This window comes from Lytechinus variegatus, chromosome 1 (assembly GCF_018143015.1).
Source record: "Lytechinus variegatus isolate NC3 chromosome 1, Lvar_3.0, whole genome shotgun sequence".
Classification (NCBI taxonomy): Eukaryota; Metazoa; Echinodermata; class Echinoidea; order Temnopleuroida; family Toxopneustidae; genus Lytechinus; species Lytechinus variegatus.
The window spans coordinates 49,254,458-49,275,907 of record NC_054740.1 but is presented as its reverse complement, the minus strand read 5'-3'; the positions used below and the strand labels follow the sequence as shown (position 1 = coordinate 49,275,907).

General features: G+C 35.7%; 1 protein-coding gene across 3 annotated transcripts in view; it reads left to right on the top strand.

The window, feature by feature from the left end:
- The first annotated feature begins 10,294 nt into the window (after window positions 1-10,294).
- The window catches only part of LOC121415561 (cell death protein 3-like), a 28,947-nt gene continuing 17,791 nt past the window's right edge, over window positions 10,295-21,450 (top strand). Inside the window, exons 1-4 of one of the 3 annotated variants that reach the window (XM_041608817.1) lie at window positions 10,295-10,413; window positions 11,910-11,997; window positions 15,341-15,485; window positions 20,245-20,364. In XM_041608817.1, the coding sequence (XP_041464751.1) occupies window positions 15,365-15,485; window positions 20,245-20,364 (241 nt within the window). In that variant the 5' untranslated portion in view covers window positions 10,295-10,413; window positions 11,910-11,997; window positions 15,341-15,364. Of the gene's footprint in view, window positions 10,414-11,909; window positions 11,998-15,340; window positions 15,486-20,244; window positions 20,365-20,979; window positions 21,036-21,450 lie in introns of those variants that run through there. The other 2 variants (XM_041608828.1, XM_041608833.1) reach the window with 2 other exon arrangements.

Below are 21,450 nucleotides of genomic sequence, written 5' to 3'. Positions count from 1 at the left end.
AGGATGGGACAAATTACACCATTAGAGAGTAGCGAACTTAGTGTATACAGATCTCTAAAACGCTCTCCGATCTTGGTGTATATCGTTGGTGATGCGCTCGAATAAAAGTTTATCGGGTACATACTCCATCAGCACGTTCAATGAGTAATGGCTGCATGTAAGAAGGTCGAGCTATCTGACGAGTGAAAATGAATAAAGGGTAAGAAAGCACGCAGCAGAGGGCACGCCGCGGCGGGTCATTTAGATTGTGGCAGAGTACGAAGTGACACAAGTTGTGTCGCTCCCTTTAAACTGTTAAATTGCTTGCATTCTCAATCATCGCATAGGCGGATCCAGCTTTTGGCGAAAGGGGGGAGGGCGCAATGCCGAGCGGCGGACATATTTTGGCACTTCACCGGCGCCATAAAAGAAAATGTTGAAAAAAAGTGTCAAGTCTGTCCCTGTCAAATGCTCTTTTCAAAATGTAGGATTTCCAGTCATGCCATTTTGCGTGACCACGCGCAGATAATATTTCCGTGAGGGGACAAGACTCGAACAAATTTTTGAAAAAAAATATAAAAACGAGTGAACGGACCGAGCTGCTCAATGGGGCGATTATTTTTTTCCAAGTGTAATAAAAGTATATAATGCATATCTCACATTTGGACATTTTTCATAGTTTTCATGAAATGTTTAGGAAACAAAATTTGTTTTCACAACAGCTGATCGCAAATTTGCTCCCCCCCTTGCTGCGTACGACCATTCCCTGAAGTCCACTTAAACATATCTCATTATAACAGAAAATATACAACAATGTAAACATATAATCTTTCTAAAACATATATAGAGAGAGATTGAAAAACTTATTAAAGAAGAAACAAGCAAAAAGTAACACAAATTATGCATGTTATGTGCGATTTCAAAATCTTTTATTGCGATGAGGCCAATACTTTTGTATATTAATAGAGATACAATTTGTTTCACTTTATATATATATATATATATATACAGGGGCGTCGATCCTTTTTTCAGATTTGGGGGGCAAAATCATGAATCAACTTTCCAAAGGCGCTCGATATCACACACAAACACGCGCACACACATATGCATATATATATATTTATATGACTCATGAGATAGAGACACATATCTCACCAACAAATTAATGCGAGCGCGAAGCGCAGGCTGAAGTTTTTTAGTATACTGACCTGAAAACAGGAAAAAGGTGCCTGTTTAGGACTGTTTGTAGTAACTCATGAGGAGGATACATATCTCACTACACAGATAATGCGAGTGCAGAGGGCGGGCTTAAATTTCTTTATATTCTGACCAGAAAGCTTGATATTCTAGGCATTTTTGGTACCAATGATTAAGATGGGTATCTAAAGAAAACAATAGATGCGAGCGCGAAGAGCGAGCTTTAAATTTTGATTTTTCGATCTGACAAAAAAATGACTGTTTAATGGACGTTTTTAATAAAGAACAAGATTATATCCAACAAAAGATTATTGCGAATCGAAGCGGGAGTTCTTTTGAGGTTTAGAACTGAAAACAGGACATTCTATTTACCTATTTAATCATTGGGTTGGGCTACAGAAATGATGCGAGCGCGAAGCGCGAGCTAAAAATTTTTATATTCCAAACTGAGAAGCGGACAATTTGAGCACGATTTTAAATAAAAAACGAGTTGTGTAGCTCAATCTCGCTTGCTGATTTCTGTATATAATTACCATCTTATTTTATTTTTGAACATGTGGAATTATTAGGGAGGGGGGGGGGGCAAAACGATATGTTTGCCCACAATATTTTCATTGGTGGGGCGATCGCCCCCTGCCCCCCCAGGATCGACGCCTCTGTATATACAATGATACTCCATCATGAATCATTCGGAATACATCACCAATCCAGGTTTATATAATTATCATTCAGTTTTCATGTACATGATGTATAGGCCTATATACAGAATTTGGTATATATATTGTGATGCTCATCACAAAATCTAGTGCAATTTGTAATGATGAGTAATTTTATCTAACTACCATTCTCCGACCATTCAACAATAAAATGTATAACCAGGTGCCGCTGATCATTCTTGACCGGCGCCGATCTAGATTTGGTTTGCAATAGGCCCTTCTGCATTATTCTACCGGCGCCTATTTATTGGAACCAGGGGACGCTGATTATTTTTGACCGGCGCCGATTTAGAACAATTAGTGCTGATTATTTTTACCGACGTCATGTAAGATTGAGGCAGCGGCAATTAATAATCGACTGGCGCCGATTTAGAACCAGATGGCGCCGATTATTTTTGCCTGGCGCCGATTTAGATTAAGGTGGAGCTGATTTTTCTTGATCGGCGCGGGTTAAGATTCTGGCAGTGCCGATTATTCTTTACTGGCGCTGATTTATAACCAAATAGCGCTGAATATTCTTGTCCGGCGCCGATTTAGATTAAAGTGGCGCTGATTATTCTTGATTGGCGCCAGTTATATGCAGGCAGCGCACTGCTGATTATTTTCAATCGGCGAAGTTGTTGGGAAAAAGGTAGTCAAAAGAAAAGATAAGGAAGATGATATGATTGTGCTTTGCTAGGGGATAGTCTTTCCTTCACTGTTGCTAATATTATATCCGTGTATAATTTTTTAAGCGGCGCCTTTTTCTTTCCTTTATTTTTATTTTTTTCAAGCAGCGCTTTTTTCTTGTTTTACTTTTCTTTTCTTTTTTTTTGAGCGGCGCCTTCGGCGTCGCTCAAATATTGGGGGGGGGGGGCGCCCCCTGCGCCACCCCCTGGATCCACCACTGCATCGGGCAGTAGTAGGCTAGTAAGTAATCTGAGTGCGTTACCCAATTTGATTATAAGGATCATACAATTGAAGTTCATATTCAATGATTTCAATGTATATCAATGCCATACACCACTGGTTAAAGTCCGAGGTGAGAGGAAAATCTCAAACAAGCATAACTTGGACACTCCAAAAAATGTAATGGAACAATAAACAAAGAATGAGGGATTTTTTTACGTTTTGCTGATTTTTATGAAACCGTTTTATACACATCCATGGATGTAGGCCTATATAATATGAGAGATGAAAGTGTAACCGATGATAACACACATCCACTTCTTTTTTAGGGAATATATTTCTTATCATACATGAAGAATATAGATAAATAATATTGCATGAATTACGCAATAATTCATTATTTCTCCTTTGGATGAAAACATTGGTAGACTCTCCACTTCATAGGGAGTGTGACTGTTCCAATAGTGGATGCAGTAAACGCTTACACCGGCTTGCAAATATGCATCAGATCATTCTGCTAACAGAGAGAAATGATATAAGTCAGTCTTTGAGGTTGCGGGTATCTGTGTGACAACTTTTCGTCTTATATTCGAGAAGACGCGAACGTCGAAACACCTTTGAAATTACGTAGAGATGAAGGTTATAATTCACAAACAAGGAAAGTAGCATGTGTACGGTAGGGTACGATTAAATTACGATTAAAGTAGAACCACAGTCATTGATATGAAGACAAAAAGAAGAGTAAATGAAGAAGAAAGACGAGGAGGGATATAAGAAGAATGATTAAGAGAAGAAGGTTGCGAAATGGTAGGATAAGAAGAACCAGAACAACAACAATAAGAACTTATTGAAGAGCAGCAGGTCATGTGACAGCTCAAAAGAAAATTGTTGATTTCGAAATTATCATTTTTTAATCAAAGCACTACAATTAATAACATTTATTTTTTCATTCAAATAACGGCGTGTACGAACAATACCTGAATTTAGATTGTATGATTAACATTGCTGAATGCAGCGTAATAATTTAAATTGTTATCCAAATCAATGCCGTGTTAAAACAAAGAGTAAACAGGAAATATCATTTCCAGGGGCGGTATTCTAAAAGCTCAATTAGCGCTCAATTAGCGCTCAGTTAGCATTTTGGTATTCTGAAAAGTCACTTAAGTGCCCCTTTCCTTATTTGGCAGGGTTGCGTTGCGTGCACTTGCAATACTAATTCTAATCGTGCGAAGACTTAATTGAGTAGTTACGAGACTTTTGGCATTCTGAAAAATCTTATAGCGCTCAATTAGCGGACTTTCCAGTGGGGAAAGATAATGGTGATAAGAGGTTCATTGAAGTCTCACCATATCTTGCTAAATGTTGCTTTCATTTCGTATAAATATCATCAAATCGGTTTAATACTAGGAGGAAGGAAGAGAATAAAGGAGAGAGCTAAAAAGGGAATAGAAAAAAGGGGGAAAAGGTGGTGTATAGAAACAAGTAAAATAAGGAATAGGGCCTAGGGACTATATTTGGTAATAAATAAATTAGAAAAGGGGGAAAAAGGAGACAGAAATATTTGTGTACTTATAGGGAAAACATGACTATTATTTTTCTATATTTTCTTTTATTATTAGCATCATAAACTATTTTGTTTTTGCACACTTTTTTGACAATAATGAAATTGCCAAATCACGGCAGATGCAGCAATGTGCAGGAGTGAATTAAACCTTGTTTCTGACAATGAAAAAATAAGCATAGACCCCTTTAGTATTTAAAACAATATAGAATAAAATACAAAAGAAAAAATAGTGAAGTGATTCCATCGTTTTCTCCACCTATAAAAACCTATGTCAAAACGTTTGTACATCAAATTTCAATAAAATTTCGGCTTTTTTTCAAATTATGCTTGTTTGATTTGAAAATGTTTATTCAAATTTTGTTGGAGAAGATTTCTCATATAAATGAATAGTATGTAGCTTTTAGAATAAGTAGGAATTAAGTTAAAGAAGACCCCCCCCTATCATGGCCCCGAGACAGAGGCAAATAAAATATTGTAAACAAGAAAAAAGAAAAAGAAAGAAAGCTACAAATGGATTCAATGGATAGGGGGTTGTGAAAATCAGAACGCGTTCGAAAAAAGAGAAAAGCACAAAGGTACAATAAATGAGAGAGAAAAGGAAAAGACAACAGTTAATTTCAACAACATAACGAACCTCTAATCTCCGATGCAAATATGCTTAAGCATTATTTTTCAGCAAAAATTATTTGTATCAAGATCGTGGTGCAGTGCACCTGCAGCAGCCGGGCGCTGCGCTGCAAGGCAGCAAAGTGAAGAGACATTGCGCACTAGGAGAAAAATTTACTTTGTAAGAGCGCATTTGATTGGTTAATTCGGCTCAGTAGGGGAGTGGCCTAAAATGACTTAATTGAGCGCTAATATAGTTTTCAGAATACGAATTTGGAGTTACATTAGCGCTCCATTAAATGAGTAACTTAAAAGGATATTTAAATGGAAACTTACGAGACTTTTCAGAATACCCCCCATATCGTTATTTGGAAAATTGAAATACAGTAAAGATGCTGCACTGGATATCGCTTTTCATCACGTTAATATTATACGGTATTGTACAACGCCTACTTAGCTTGTTGTACGCAATCAAATGGGAGGCTGAATGTCACACATTCGTACCGTTGCACACAAGACGTACCATCCAAAATGTACCGTCCAAAATGTACCATTGAACAGCTTTAGGAGGTGACGTCACAATGCGATTTCATTGAATAAGATGACAATGTGCGTACAACCCGCTGGCTAAATGCGCGATGCTGTCCAAGATCATGTGCGCTTGTGCATGGGCCCGGCTTGTGGGATTTTGCTTTTCGCTTTCAATATTTTTGCTCCTTTTTCAAAGATTACTGGAGGGAAAACTCTTCATTTTTCATATTTTTGCTAGATTCCGAGGCGTTGTTCAACACAAATAGCGAATATTCTTATTCGTGCAATGGTGCGAGATTTCGCATTCGATGAAAGAAACGCTCTATTCAACGAGGCGTTAGCCGAGTTGAATAGAGCATATGCCTATCTTTCTTTCACCTCATGCGAAATCTCGCACCATCGCACTCATGCCTATTCGCTATTTGTATATTGTGATCTACATGTATGGAAACATCTGTTTTAATTGTATTTTTTGTTCAACACGTTACCCTAATGCAATAGAGAGTATAGGCCCAAAGGGGAGTCATAAACTCAACATTCTAACAAATATACGAATTGTACCATATTCTAGAGCCACTAGTATTTTCCCCTTTCTCACTAACCTCATTCAATCCTTATTCAAATGGCGATTTTCCCAAAAAATTGTTGATTCTTTTCTTAAGAAATTTGCTCCAAGTAAGCCTGTTTACTATATGCTAAATAAATAAGATTTTTATTTAATAGTCGATTTAAAATCATATACACTCACTCCAAAAAGAACAGAAAACTAACCATTGTTAAAACCTTCGTTATCTCTACACGTATGATGGCAATAGAAAAAAAAAAACAATTCCGAGTCTGTTAAAGTCTACACTTTGTTTCCGTGTGTACTGATGAGCAACATACATGTGTATATATAATTAAACAAGAAGGCATAATCGCTGCCGTCACCAACAATAGTAGGGAGAAAAATATTCGCACAGCTTTCAGAAACATACACAATATTTTGTCAAATCCCCTTCATGACAATGAGCAACAGATCTTAGTCGAAAATTTGTGGATTAAAATACAATAAAAAAAAGTTTCGTCCTGGACTCTGGACAAACGACATATGCAGTTTTTGTCAGCTCCGAAACTTAGGACGAGCTGCTGTTCCAGTTCACCATTTTTCGACAAAGACCTCTCAGCTATTCATTGTTGTTTGACGAATGTTTTCAATTAAATTTACTATGTTCTTGTATTTGTTCTGCGTGCCGATGCAAAAAAAATCGCCAACATCCACCTCCACCACCCCACCAGCTTCATCCGCCGTCGTCAAAACAGTGATGACGTGGTTCTCACTCTGGCCTTCAATTTCTTGACTCACGTCCATAAACATCCCTAGCGTAAATTATGTAGAAACTTTGTGATTAGGAGATTACCCTAAAACTAGTTAAGTTCTGTATACAGACGATTTTGAATTAGTAAATATATATTTTTCTGTAAATAGCTCTAATGACAGCAGTTATGTGAACCAGCAATGATAAAACATACTAAAGTTGATATAAATCACCTGTATGATAACGACATTGTTGACTTGGGGTATCGATCTGTTTATTTAGAAATAAATCATTTGCCTTGAATTTATTTCATAAAGGTATATGTTATGCAATTGTCTAAAATATCTTCTCCTTCTCCCTGTTCATTTTATTTCGACCCATGTTGTTCCCTAACTTTTGATTATTAAAGGGATGGTCCAAGCTGGAAATATCTTTCTCTCTCTCTATCTATTTATGTATCTCTTCTTTCTTACATCTGCTTTTAATAGGAAGATTTTGATAACAAGGTCATATGCAAATGTACTAAAATATTATGTTCTCATTCTTTCATTGTTTCCTCATTCAATCTCATTTATATGTTGGGGGCAATTCTGGTATCCTGATATGTACACAAAATTAACTACATCTTTATATTACAAGGAGAACAGGGCCCTGTATGGTCATTCCATTCACTGTTCATGCTGTTGGGCTATATACAGGTAAGGGAAGGCGGGGTAAGTTGAGCATAGGGGCAAGTTGAGCCACCAGCCCCAGGCCAATAATGATTGAGTCAGACATTCTGGTGGTGTCATGTATTGATGACCCATAGCATAACCCCTAATAGTCGATTTGACATTTTCCGAACCTAGAAATGTTATTTCCGATGAAGTTTTTTTCTTGATTCGTGTTCCTATGGGGTCCTAGAACAAATTCAGCTTGGTTGCCCAAAGTTGCCGTTTGGGCAATTTTGCTAATTTGCATAAATCCAAAATGGCCGCCAGATATGCCATCTTGAAAACCTAACTTTTGTACCCCTGTCCACAAAATGATGAGTAATGACTCGTTTTAGGGGTTTAGAGATGTGTAGAACCGATTTCTGCAATCATTTTTGCAATATAAGGTCATCTTTAGGTCAAATCCAAGATGGCCGCCATATGCAATCTTGAAAAATTGACTTTTGTTCCCCTTGCCCAAGAATGACGAATAATACCTCTATTTAGGGGTTTTGGGGTGTGCAGAATCCATTTCTGCTTTCTATTTTGCAATATAATGTCATCTTCAGGTCAAATCCAAGATGGCCGCCATATGACGCCATCTTGAAATATCAATTGTTGAACCCTTTGCCCCAGAATCATGAATAATAACTCTATTCATGAGTCATTAGGTATGTTGATTCAATTCATGTAGTTACTTTGCACAAAAGATAATCTTCAGATCAAATCCGAGATGGCCGCCAACCGCCATCTTGAAAAATTTCGAGGCTTATTATACGTGTTAGAACTAATGTAAAGGGATTTCAGTAAGATACTCATTTCTTTTATTAATTCTCAAGTTTTTGTCCCAGAATCATGAATAATCCCTCTTTTCGTGAGTTATTTGGTATGTTTATTCAATTTCTGTACGTAGGATCATCTCCAGGTCAAAATAATCCAACATGACCACTAAACGCCATAGGCCTATTAAGAAAAAAAAAACTACTTCCGAGACTATTGAACCTTGAAGAAGTGCTCTCCCTAATAAGGTTGTTATGTATTGGAGCTCATGTAAGGGGATTTCAGTGAGAATGATTCATTTATTTTAATCACTCCATTTTTAGTTCGAGGTCAAGTCATGTCTAAGATGGTCAGATGGTCACAACTTACCCCGCCTTCCCCTATAGGATATGTGTACATCCATATACTGCATATAACATGTATGAGTAACACATTAAAAAGGGTCATTAATAATTATAATAATGATGATAATAACTGCTCTATCAGCGGGCCCTGCATAACATATGTTATTATTACCCTTCTCCAATCTAAATGCTGAGCGCCTAGTACGAAGGCAGAAGGTCCCATTTTTATAAGTCTTTGGGATGACTCGGCCGATGATCGAACCCACGACCTCTTGTTCATTAGGCGGACGCTCTACCACTGAGCCACCATTGCATAGGAAATAGGCATTTTCGATGCATTTCTTTGTGATAGTGTACTCGTACAGATATAAAAGAATAGCAAAGAAGCTATTTCTGAAAATAAAATTCAAAGGTCATAATATAATATAGGTTTCATGAGCCTAATTACAACAGGAATGCTAAAGATATTCCTTCGACCCAACCCATTCGATGTTTTTTTTTCAATTTGATATTGCTATTTGATATTATACAGATATTGACTAATGGGGTGTCTTTCTTTGGACCGCCGGATTTATATTTTCCCGAAGCGCGCAGCGCTGAGGGAAAATATGATCACGAGGGAAAATAGTAATCCTTTAGGTGGTCCAAAGAATTTGTTTACACATCACATCAGTCAATATCTGTTATATTAGATAGCCTCTAATGATGCAGATAAAGTTAGGTCTAACGATGCGTGCAGCATGTTTATGATATTCACAGTGATTTATTGAACTGGTATAGATATAACGTTAGATCTTGATCTATAGATATCTAAGTAACGTTAGTCTAACGCAGTGAACGACCCTTTTCTATTCAAATCAACTTTGTTTAAGGCTTAACTTTAAGCCTAGCCCTAGATCTAAATCTAAGTTCGAGCCCAGTCCAGGTCCAGGACCCAAGGCAGACCGATAATGCATGGTAACATCTAATCCTCAATCTAATGCTTTTATTTGAATTGAATCAATCTATCTTGTACTTATTTGGTATGTTGAAGAATGAAAAATAAATTGAATTGAATTGCTGATTGACCAAAGTGTACGAATATAATTGAAAATCTAACACTGCTTCTAGAAATGATAACTACTGAACTTCCTTTCCCAAAATTGGGAAGATACATGTATATCAATAACCTTGGATCTATTTTTGACTGGCGGAAGAATTAGGAATATTTTACTATTTCAATTGATAAATTTGATAGTTCATAAATGGCGATTTATTTTTAAAATAAGCCCGCTACGACACCCTTCTCTGGTCAGATATATGGAATCTCAGATATATATCCAATGCTATATAGTAAATATTCGATCCTCACTTATCAAAAGTGCCATTTTAACACACAAGTCTATGGGGAATGCTTTACGCGTGTGACACCCTCATTGCTCTATTGGGCATGTTGGGAATCCCAGTGATGTCATTGTGTTTTTATATTTCCGCACCATTTCACACCCGAGTCTCCTTGTCAACAGAAAGACTGCAAGCCGTGTTATCCTATGTAATTCCGGTGTAATTCTCAACTCGTACTTGAATCACAATTTAGTAGGCGCTAGTATATACATGATATATTCCGGCATGAGTACTTCATCATAACGGCATTATCGTGATATTGGGAACCACCGTTCACTTCACACAGCAGCGCTTTATTCAGTCACACGCACGGTTCCCTTTCCACCTCCACTTTGTACACAAGTGCGCGTACACAAATCTACGAGTGGTTCCCAAAACCACGATTTGGCCATTATAACTCTGTGCACGGAGGAGTCACCTTCTAAAATCATAAATGTGAGTATGATATTTCATATCTTATTTCTGTCTATCCTGCCAAGCCTTATTGCCACAGAGCTAGTTATCTGGATGACTGTAATGTGTACTAGCCAAGTGCACAATGTTATTACAATGTATTACACAAAACGTAATCGGGTCGTTGATATAGTGTATTATAATGGCCCCTTTATGTATTGACAATCTGCGTCGTTTTTCTTTCAATGGATTATGATAATTATTGAGAACGCATGTTACTATGGTTACGACAAAATTTAATTTGCTAGAAAATATATTTGGTTCATGCCCTTTATAACCATGAAAAAGTCAGGGGAAATCATTTCGAGATTTCTGTCTCAATATAAAGAGTGCGCTACAGTGCATGTAGTTGATTGTTTGTAAGGCGAAGTTTTGGTGTTGTAAGTAGGCCTAGTTGTAAGTGCAATGAACATCTTGACAATGGGGGAAACCATTCACCTTTTCTTGTAATTAGTGCCAAATGTCAACTTGAACATGGAGAAAAAAGTGATGTATTTTTGTATTGATTATTTAACTCGGTTGCATGGCACTAACATACACGTTACTATCTTCAAGTTGGTAATGAAAGAATGTAAAGGATAATTATGAGAATAAAAAAGTGTGTTTTCCTAATTTATTTCAAATTTATTCATCCAAACAGTGCAAAAACCATTGATCTGAAACAAAATAAAATAATTACTTGATTATGACAGAATCACATATGCTGATTTGCAGGCGGAAAGAAAATTACCCTTACAATGGTCCACCTACATCATACAAGTGTATGTATTCAATATTATCAAGAACACCAAAATCTAGTCTAAAAATGAGGGTGTTTGATAGGGAAAGACACAAAGGAAAGAAAAAATGGATAGAATCCGATGATTGGCAAGAATTAATTTCTCTTTTTAAATTCATTCTTAATTACATGTTAAAATTTTATTACTCCTTAAACTCCTTAATAGCTAACGGAAGCGAATCATAATATTTAAATAATTTATAGGTGAAGAAGAAGATGAAGGTCAGTGGGATTTACTTCTTATGTTTGTGAATATAGAAAGAAGATTCCTATATTGAATAGTATAGAAACAGAATGCTTCCTGACACGAGTTGGATGTTTCGTCAGAAGAAACAAAGATTGAAACATATTTTGAAACATATTATTACTGTGGGGCCCCATCATAAATCAGTTTCATAACTGAAAATATTACCCTGCGTTACAAACTAAAATAAATGAATAAGTATAAATTACATTTAGCAAGTAAAGACAAAAGTTGGATAGGCCTATACTTTATCAACATTCGCCAAATTCATGTTGAAGCTACCAAAACCCTTTTGTGTGATCCACTTAAATGTTTATAGTCAGAAAAGGATCAGACTTTTATTGCTCTGAGATTATAACATGGATAAAAAAGAGATAGTAGTTTCCTTGCCATTTTTAAAATCTGTTTTAGATAAATGGATATTTATGATTCACATGTGTTTTTTATTAATCTCAGCCCGATCAGCCTTCTACCATTACCCATTGACATGTCAAAATGAAGATTATACCGATAGTGATACTTCTCTTAACATCCTGTTTTCCAGGTAGGGCTATCAATTTATGACATTAATCATAAATACACGACTGAGTAAAGTCCATTTATCGGATAGACGTTTATAAACTATTGCCTAATTTTTACTCATTATTTTAAGTAAACGTACTTCTTGAATTTCATAATCAGATAAATGGATATTATAACCTGGAAGTGAACTTTCTTTCTATAAAGAGAATGGAGAGAAAATTAGAATATTCCATATTTCATATAATAAAATGCAAAAGAAACAGTGAGTGGATGACGTCATCAATTTCCTCACTTGCGTATCGACTAGGATGTGCATAGATTTACTGTTTTGTGAAGTTAAGCGAAACTTTACAAGGTCATAACTTTTTTTATTTTTAAATCCAATTTGATGAAATTTTCAGTGTTATGCTTGTTGAACTTTTCTCCTTTTAATAAATCAACTTTTTGTTGATTTTGTTAAAGGACTTGCTTTAAGGTTGAATTTCAAATTGGAATGCAAATACAGCGATCGGATTGTCCAATGGGGCCTACCGTATCATCCCTTATCAACCTTATGCAAACCTACATCAGTATTTATATCTGAATTCCCTGCTTTATTTGCATTAAAACTCACCAAGTGTAATGAATTAGTTTTCTAAAATTACTTTGTCAATTATTTTTAGAATTCAATATGGCATTGGACCCAAAGTTGATAACGAGTATTTCTTCAATTGTCAACGCTCTTGCGAATGAAGAAGGACAGGTATGTGTATACCCTATTTGCACTAGGGCGTTATTTTTTTGCTTTGTTTTATTTTATTTCATTTCAAATTGTGCTCATGTTTTAATTTACTTATTATTTCATGAATGCATAATTCTTATTACGATGATAATCATAATGATGATGGTAATAATACAAATAAGAAGTAATATAATGTAAATAATTTTAAAAATGAATATAATTAGGAGCAAGGATTTTCAAGTTGAATCTTAAACAATGACAAAATTAGTTCTACCTAATAATTACTTCAACATTGATACCATACATATTGATAATTTTGCTTTATTTGCTTTATTGCTTCAAGATTTTTTTAATAATTAAATTAAGGAATAAGCGCTACTATTGACAAGTCAATTTGATGTACGTTTACACTGTGGTATAGTTAACATTAGCCATAAAACAGACGAGTACATGCCTCATATTCAACTTCATGTTATTTTACAGTTTGAAATTCAAGATCGAGTCATTAAATACAAGGCGAAGGGGCGTGTCCACAGCATTAAAGAACCATGGGTATACGACGGAACCGCTTGGGATATACTGAGTGGAATCAGTGAAAAGGCCAAACATTACAAAAGTAGACAGGGAGCCATCGAACACGCCGTAGTCAAACTAATGGAGCGGCTGAAAAGGGAAAATCTCATCAGAGATGAACTTTAAAGACGACAGATTGACCTAATCGCTAACATCTTTCTGGACATGTAACATATTATAATATAAAAGCGCTTTAACCCCCCCCCCCCACCCTGGGTTTAAAACCTCTTTATTAGAAGTCTCTAGCTGAGCGCTCCACAATAAATGCAGCATGATTGGCACCAGCCTACAGTATACATGGTATACTCTTTTAAAATAGATTCTTGCCAGGCTTTACCTCACCATGGCTCAGTGCAGCAAAATATGGAGCAACCGAAATTACGTCTTAGATTGGATTCGAAGCAATATTCCTCAACGTACGCCAAGGAAAGTCCGTCATAAAGAGAAAAACATCCGGACCCTCGTTATTGAACAAAATAATTGAATGATCAGACACATGGAGTTCATTGACTACTCCCACAGCAATCACATGCCCTTGTAGACCAGGATTTGATATTTTCGAGGATGTTTTATCCTGGAGTCTTCAATGCCAAGTCACCCAACAAAAAGTTTATTTGAATAAAAGGAGAAAAATCCAACAAGCATAACACTGACAATTTCATCAAAATCGGATGAAAAATAAGAAAATTATGACATTTCAAAATTTTGCTTAATTTCACAAGAGTTATATGCACATCCTGGTCGGTATGCAAATAAGCAGACTGATGACGTCACCAATTCACTTATTCTTTTGTATTTTATTACAGGAAATATGAAAAATTCGAATTTTCTCATTGTAATGTGAAACAGATTGTATTCCTCCCATATTTCAAAATTAATCACTTTTATAAACATGCTAGAAAATGGTCTTCCAATATTATTTTTTTCCTGTTTAATATAAACTATTCTATGTTTACTTATGAATTTAAAATCAAATTTTGGTATGTCACAATGTTTTTGTTTTAATCCATGTTTTATGTTAAACACATAAATAACTTTATACAAAGAGACAAATTAATTTGATGTTTTATTTTCGTCATATCTCTTGCTTTGTATGTATTGTTTTGAGAGAGGAGGGGGGGGGGGGTGGAGTTCGTCCATGGGAGAGGGAGAAAGTGTCTTTTGTTTATTCCAAGTAGTAGGTCCATGGTATAGGCTATCATTGACAGACGGGGTGAGGACAAGGATCCTCTATCTTTCTCCAGTAATTTACAGTCTGTCGTGTCATAATTTATTTGTGTGTGGGTGCATGAAATATGTAGATGTTTATCAGGAGTTCAATTGTATAGGATATGAGATGATGTGTGTTTATTCAGATGTGAGATAGCATACGTGTGAGAAAATGTGTATGCGTAAGACTTGTGACAGTGTTAATCAGAATATGGAAGGAAGTGGAATTGCCAGGATGTGTGAGAGCGCGAAGAATATGTGTTTTTATCAAGATGAGGAAGGGTCCGTATGGAGTGTGAGAGTGTATGTGGGGGAATGGGTGATAAAAGGAGGGTGTGTGTGTGTGTTTCGATCAGGCTTCGATCTGCGTGTGAGGGAGGTTGCATGTGAGCGTGAAAAAGGAACTTGAAATACAGCGCAGACGATACTGCGATATGTAATATGAGAGTTAAATCTTGGTTGAATGTGGTTGTAGGTTTATGATGGGTTTCCCTTTCAAAACTGTTAGCAGCTAGTCTGCAGTCTTGCGCATCCTCTGTTAAGTTTCATTTTCAGAGAGCGATCCAAATTATCAATTGGCCTATAATCTGCAGGTTCAGAATAAGCTATCCGCTTTTGACGGACTATATATACGCAACATCCCTACCATGAATTAAAAATCAAACTTAATATCAGACCTAATTTTGGCGAAAATAAAATGTTTACTATGCACCGAGATCTTCTTGTGTGTACCTATAACTGATAGGCTTGCTGTTCAGACAAATTCCAAGATTTTGCTTTTGTAAAAAAAAGTAATTTTATGTGTAACTCAAGTAATTTCATGTAGACTCAATACATGATATTTCATGCTTGATTTCTGCAGGAATCCTGGCGATAAAGCGTGAACATGGTGAATAACGTATATCATCACTGCTTGCTTCTGTTCGCGAGTCCTGTCTGTAGGTCGAGGCTCTTTGACAGCAGCATGGACTATTCCTTGCAGTTTTTCATCTACTGCTGTGTTGGCGGTAAGCCTTGTTACTATACTGATAATGTCGCAGATTGCGACAATGTGCCAAGAGTGTCCAACTCATAGAGCCGAATTCACAACGGTATGCTATAGGGGAAGTCGGGGTAAGTTGTGACATTTTTTTGCATTTTGCATGTTCAATTCAATTCAATTAAATTCATTTCCATTCAAAAATAATACAAAGTAATATAAAACAATACAAATCAAATACAATTTTACAGAAGGGCATTCTTACTTCGTAAAAAAAAACCCAGTATAATATAGAGCATAAATGGATATGGAAATGAGGGGGATACACTAAAAAGCAAAACTTGTAAAATTGTGGACCCCCTTGGAAAAGAAGAAATTATAGTCGACGTACTATATGTTAGAATTGAAATGACTAACGTTGTAGTATTAAGTACCTTGCCTTTAAATTTAATTCTTGGGAATTTTCATTCACCTATATATAACTTTCCACCCCCACACTGAAAGTCATTGTGGCCTTTGAAAAAAAATGATGTCAAATGGCTCAACTTGCCCCATCTGTGGGGTAGGTTGTGCCACCTTCTGGGGTAAGTTAAGCCACAAAAAGTATGTACAAAATATATTAGGGAAGAACCGGCATGTCAATTTTTTATTTCAAGTCTTTTCACTTGCTAATTTTCTATAAATACTAACATCCTCTGAAAGTAAAAGTACTGTCATGTGAATTCGCTCAGTTTTGCCTGCATATCAATAGCTTTATAAGGTTTTTTTTCATTATTAAACATCACCAAAATAATTACCGGCTCGGTGTAAAAATGGCAGAGGTAAAAATGGCAAAAGTAAAAGTGGCAAAGGTAAAAATGGCAGAGGTAAAAATGGCAGAGGTAAAAATGACAAAGGTAATAATGGCAGAGGTAAAAATGGCAAAGGTAAAAATGGCAGAGGTAAAAATGGCAGAGGTAAAAATGGCAAAGGTAAAAATGGCAAAGGTAAAAATGGCAGAGGTAAAAGTGGCAGAGGTATGACAGAGGTATAAATGACCAGTGTTAAACCCCCTGCAAAAAAAATTCCAAAAGCCTCTCCATGTACAGTATATTTAACAAGAAATGTTTTGAAAAGAAAATTAGAATGCTAATGTTGAACTAATGGAAAGGGTAACATTTTAAAATCATACTGTAGATCTTATGCACCAAATCGAGTTGAGTTGAGTTGGTATTTGTTTCCTCGACTTTCATGCACGGCCTTCATGTCAAATCGCTCCTCTGATATTCAAATTTGAAGCACACTTTGGATCTCAAATATTGTACTTGTCTTAATTCATTAAAGGGAAAATTCACCCTGACATAAACTTAAATTTATTGTAAAAATAATAGAAAATAATTAAAACAATATTGGTGAGGGTTTCAGCGAATGCATGAAAGATTTAAAAAGCTATTAGAATTTTATATTTTAATGGTGGCGTCATTTGCGAGCAGTGTATCTCCACATATGGTGTAGTGAAAAATATCAATAAAATGTCATTAAAAAAAATTAAAATGTTTTTATTGTACCTTAAGTATATCAACATAATAAATCATTTTACATCCGCCCCTGAAAGATTTTTTAGCAATCAGGACCCACTGATTAAAAACTTGAAAAGTATACATTTTGGTGCATACGGGCAGCTGATTGTATATGATGTCACAGATAAAAGAATAAGATTTATAATAACTTTCTTAATCTTCGATGGGTTTTCCTCAAATATTCACCAATATATTTTTCTCCTATTTTTTACGGTAAACCATTTGTCAGGGTGAACTTCTCCTTCAAAACAGGTCGATAGAATGATACCTCTGCCTCTGCCATTTTAACCTCGACCATTATTACCTGTTATTATTACCTCTGCCATTGTTACCTCTGCCATTATTTCCTCTGCTATTTTTACCTCTGCCATTTTTACCTCTGCCATTTTTACCTCTGCCGTTTTTATCTCTGCCATTTTACCTATGCAATTTTTACCTCTGCCATTATTACCTCTGCCATTTTTACCTCTGCCATTTTTACCTCTGCCATTATTACCTCTGCCATTTTTCCTCTGCCATTTTTACCTCTGCCATTATTACCTCTGACATTTTTACCTCTGCCATTTTTACCTGGCACCGAATTACCATGGCTCAACTTGCCCCATGTTGGCTGTCACAAATTACCCAGTCCGACTTTCATGCAATATTTTCACATCCACACATTTCTTATGCATCCATCATTAAAAAGACTTTGACACGCTTGAGAATCCATATCTAGACTAACAATATTGTTATTCCTATTGATATTCCTATTTCTGTATTACATTTAAAGACGTGTGTGGCTAAAAAGAACTGTTTATTTCAAACTCTTTTTTAATACTTTTTGGTTGAAATTTGATTTTTTTTCCTCTAAAAAGTACTTATTGTTTCAAAGTTGAAAACAATGTGGTGGGGTTAATGGTTATGTAGTGGGTCATCAATGCATGGCACCACCACAATGTCTGACTCATTCACTATAGGCCTGGGGGTGGTGGCCCAACTTGCCCCTATGCTCAACTTACCCCGCCTTCCCCTACTCTGCTACTATTGTCTATTTATTTTTAGTGTTATAATCATCATTACTAATGATCGTGGTAGTAGAAGTAGTAGTAGTACCTTTTGGTAGTCATGGTAGTAGTACCTTTTGGTAGTCATGGTAGTAGTACTTTTTATTAGTAGTAGTAGTAGTAGCAGCAGCAGTAGCAATACTTCCAGGTTCGTATCTAGTGTTCGACAATAGGCATGATAGGGGGTAGGTTGGGAAAACGTTTTCATCCACATTTAACCCAATCAGCCGCATAGAGCTGTTTTTTGTTGGGCTCTCTGAAGGGGTAATCCTAATAGTGATTTTGGCTTTGTATACAAGGTAATTAATTTGATTTTTTAACAAATGAAAAATTTCATTCATATTTTCTAACACTGAAAAATGGGTTTCTTCCTAAATGTAATATGTGAGCGTGGAGCACGAGCTCAACATTGTTGATATTCCGATTTGAAACTGGAGATTTATTTTTTTGCAATTTAGAACAATCTGTGTTCATCAACAAACAGTTCCAGCGCAAAACGCGTGCTGCTTTTTTCTTCAGATTTAGACCTAGATACGAGTCATTTTGAACTCATTTAGTTATCATGAAAATGATGGATATCTTTCTTATTAAATTAAGCAAGCGCGGAGTGCGAGCCGGAAGTGGTATATGATACGGAAGAGTTTATATTTTCCATGTCTTTCCCTCACATGTTTTATTCACTTGTCTTCTTTCTCTTATGCTTCTTTTTTGTCCTTCCTTTCCCCTCTTTCTCCCTCGTTATGTTTTTTGTGCCGCCAATAAGGGGGGGGGGGGGGGGTCATTCCGGTCCCACTGGATTAATTGCTATCATTATAATTATTATTATCATTATTATCATCTGATATCAATGATAATTTTGGTATTAATCTTATTGTTTTTATCATAGTTATCATTAATTATTATAATTCATCATGATGTCCGACGGTAAATTATTATTATTGTTATTATTATTATTTATTTATCTTTTTTTTTTGGGGGGGGGTTTACACAAGCCATCCCCTTCACCGGAAAGTCAAGGAAGATATATCCTGGATTTACGCCCACGAAATCAACACTCGCGTAAGCATACTAGTAGTCAGAAATTAGATTAGAATGGAGAAATTTCGTTATCATTGTTACTTATAGACCCGGGCTGAGAAAATTAATTTCATTAGCATTACAAACGATTATTTTACCATTAAAACCTGGAAAAAGAATAAAATATGTTTTAGGTACAATCGGCACTCCCATATGAGAATTGGAACTAGGGTACTCACTTTTTCTCAATTGAATTTAAAAAAAAAGTTTAAACAAAATATATTGTAAAAGAAATGTTGTGAAATAGTAAAATATGTTGATGTCGTTCTATATTCACACACATACACACTCTTGCATATATATATATTCATAAATCTGTGTATGTGTGGGGTGTGTGTGTGAGTGTGTGTATGTAGATATATATTATACTTAATAAAATCCCTGCCTACATTCCAACACACCCTCACACATATACTTTAGAAATCGTTGAAAGAATCGATGAAAGAACTTGAACAAAATACTGCGTGAAAACACATTTTTATATCTTATCTGTAACTCGGGTATTGAAGCAAATACCGATGTGACATTATGCGTTGACTGCGACATTATCTGTTGGACACTCTTGGCATAATCTGCGACATTATGCGTTGCTGTGGCATTATCGGTAGTAACAAGCCTATGTATGTTTTTATATCACGCCAGGATCCAACGATTCTGCCACGTTATCTCATATATAGCCGTATTTGTCCCTCAGAGAACTGGCAATTAAAAGACGAGACGGGTCAGTCTGTCTTAAAAAATAGAAGCCATGAATTGTGTGGATCATGATATTTATAGGCTGGTTAGCATTATTGTGATTGGAAAATCAAAATGCAAATTGAAATATCATGCAGAGTATAGCATTGTTCAATTAATCTATTGCTTTAGCTTTTCCTATTTGATATCCTCACCTAAATCTTTTCACGAGATTGTTAGTAGATAATGATGGTAAAAGCTGCATTGTTATGTCTGAAGAATTTTATGAGCACTCGGAATAGTTTACTAGATAGATGGCGCAAAATAAAAGCTGTGTTTATTATTACTCATTTTTATGACGTGCTTTTCCAAGACCTGGATGATTTTGTGTAATAAAGTATGTGCATGCTCTTTACGTTATTTTTTTTAGCATTGTGTATCTCGTTGACTACATCACAAGGACTCAATCCTGACTTTATAAAACATCTTAACGAGAAAGTTTCGAATTCAGTTCAAGGAAGGCGATCTAATAATGACGATACATGGAATGGTAGGTACTAAACCGTTATATTTAGGTTTTTTTTAATGATTTCTTATTTGGAAACAAATTTAAAGTTGGTCATCAGTTTCATCATAACAAGATATTGAATGGGATATCTGTTTATACCTTTCTACAATAAATGTCATGTGAATTGCATACAGTCATTCGGCAAGCCCCTGTGTTAATGAGCAAATGGGCAAGTCGTCTCGTGGCTGAATTCATGTCCCTGCAAAATCTCGTGAATTGCGAAACTTTCTTTCTCAAAGAATTTAACCACTTTCCCCTTGAGTAAAATTGATTATTTTTGTACCATGGGGAAGAGTAAATGTTACTCTTTATATTGTTCATTTCTTTTGAATAAAATATGTTGATAAATAAGTGATTTTTTTACCTGAAAAGATGCACCAAACACAATTTTCTTCCTCTGTTTTCACTTCAAATTGTGCAACATTTTGTGTTTTAGGCACAAACATTATTTATATCATCAAAAAGCTCAAACTCTTTACTTTCTTACAATATCACTCTTAATATGTGGCATCTTTAAGATGGGACAGCAGCCAGCTTTTTCCATCAAGATGCAAGACGAGATTTCCAAAATGAGTAACATAAAATCTAGAGTTCTGATTGACTGAATTATGTTTTCACAACAGGCGCGGGTAATTTGAAGAGATTACCACATGGTGAGTGTGACCTTGCAGAGGCCCAGTGTGGGGAACATTGGAATTTGCGCGGGTATGTGGTCTCTATGACCAATCAGAGTGCAATATTCTTGTTTTTGAGCTGCTAAATGTACTTGGCCTATAATACAAATTATATATTATAGCTTAGATCGTCAGCTTTATCATGATCTAAACATCTAAAAAACAGAAATTAAGTGTGAAAACAACAACTTTTGTTGCATGAAAAAGTTATTTTGTAACATGTTTTATATCAAAAGTTTTCCCTATATTACAACATTCTTTTAAAAATCCAAAACACATGACCTGAAAGAATGATTCTTCTTTACAAAGATACCAAATACATGAAATTTGGTCAATATGTAGAGCAGCAATGGCCGAATAAAAAGAGGTGTTTTGGTTCGCACCAAGCTCATTA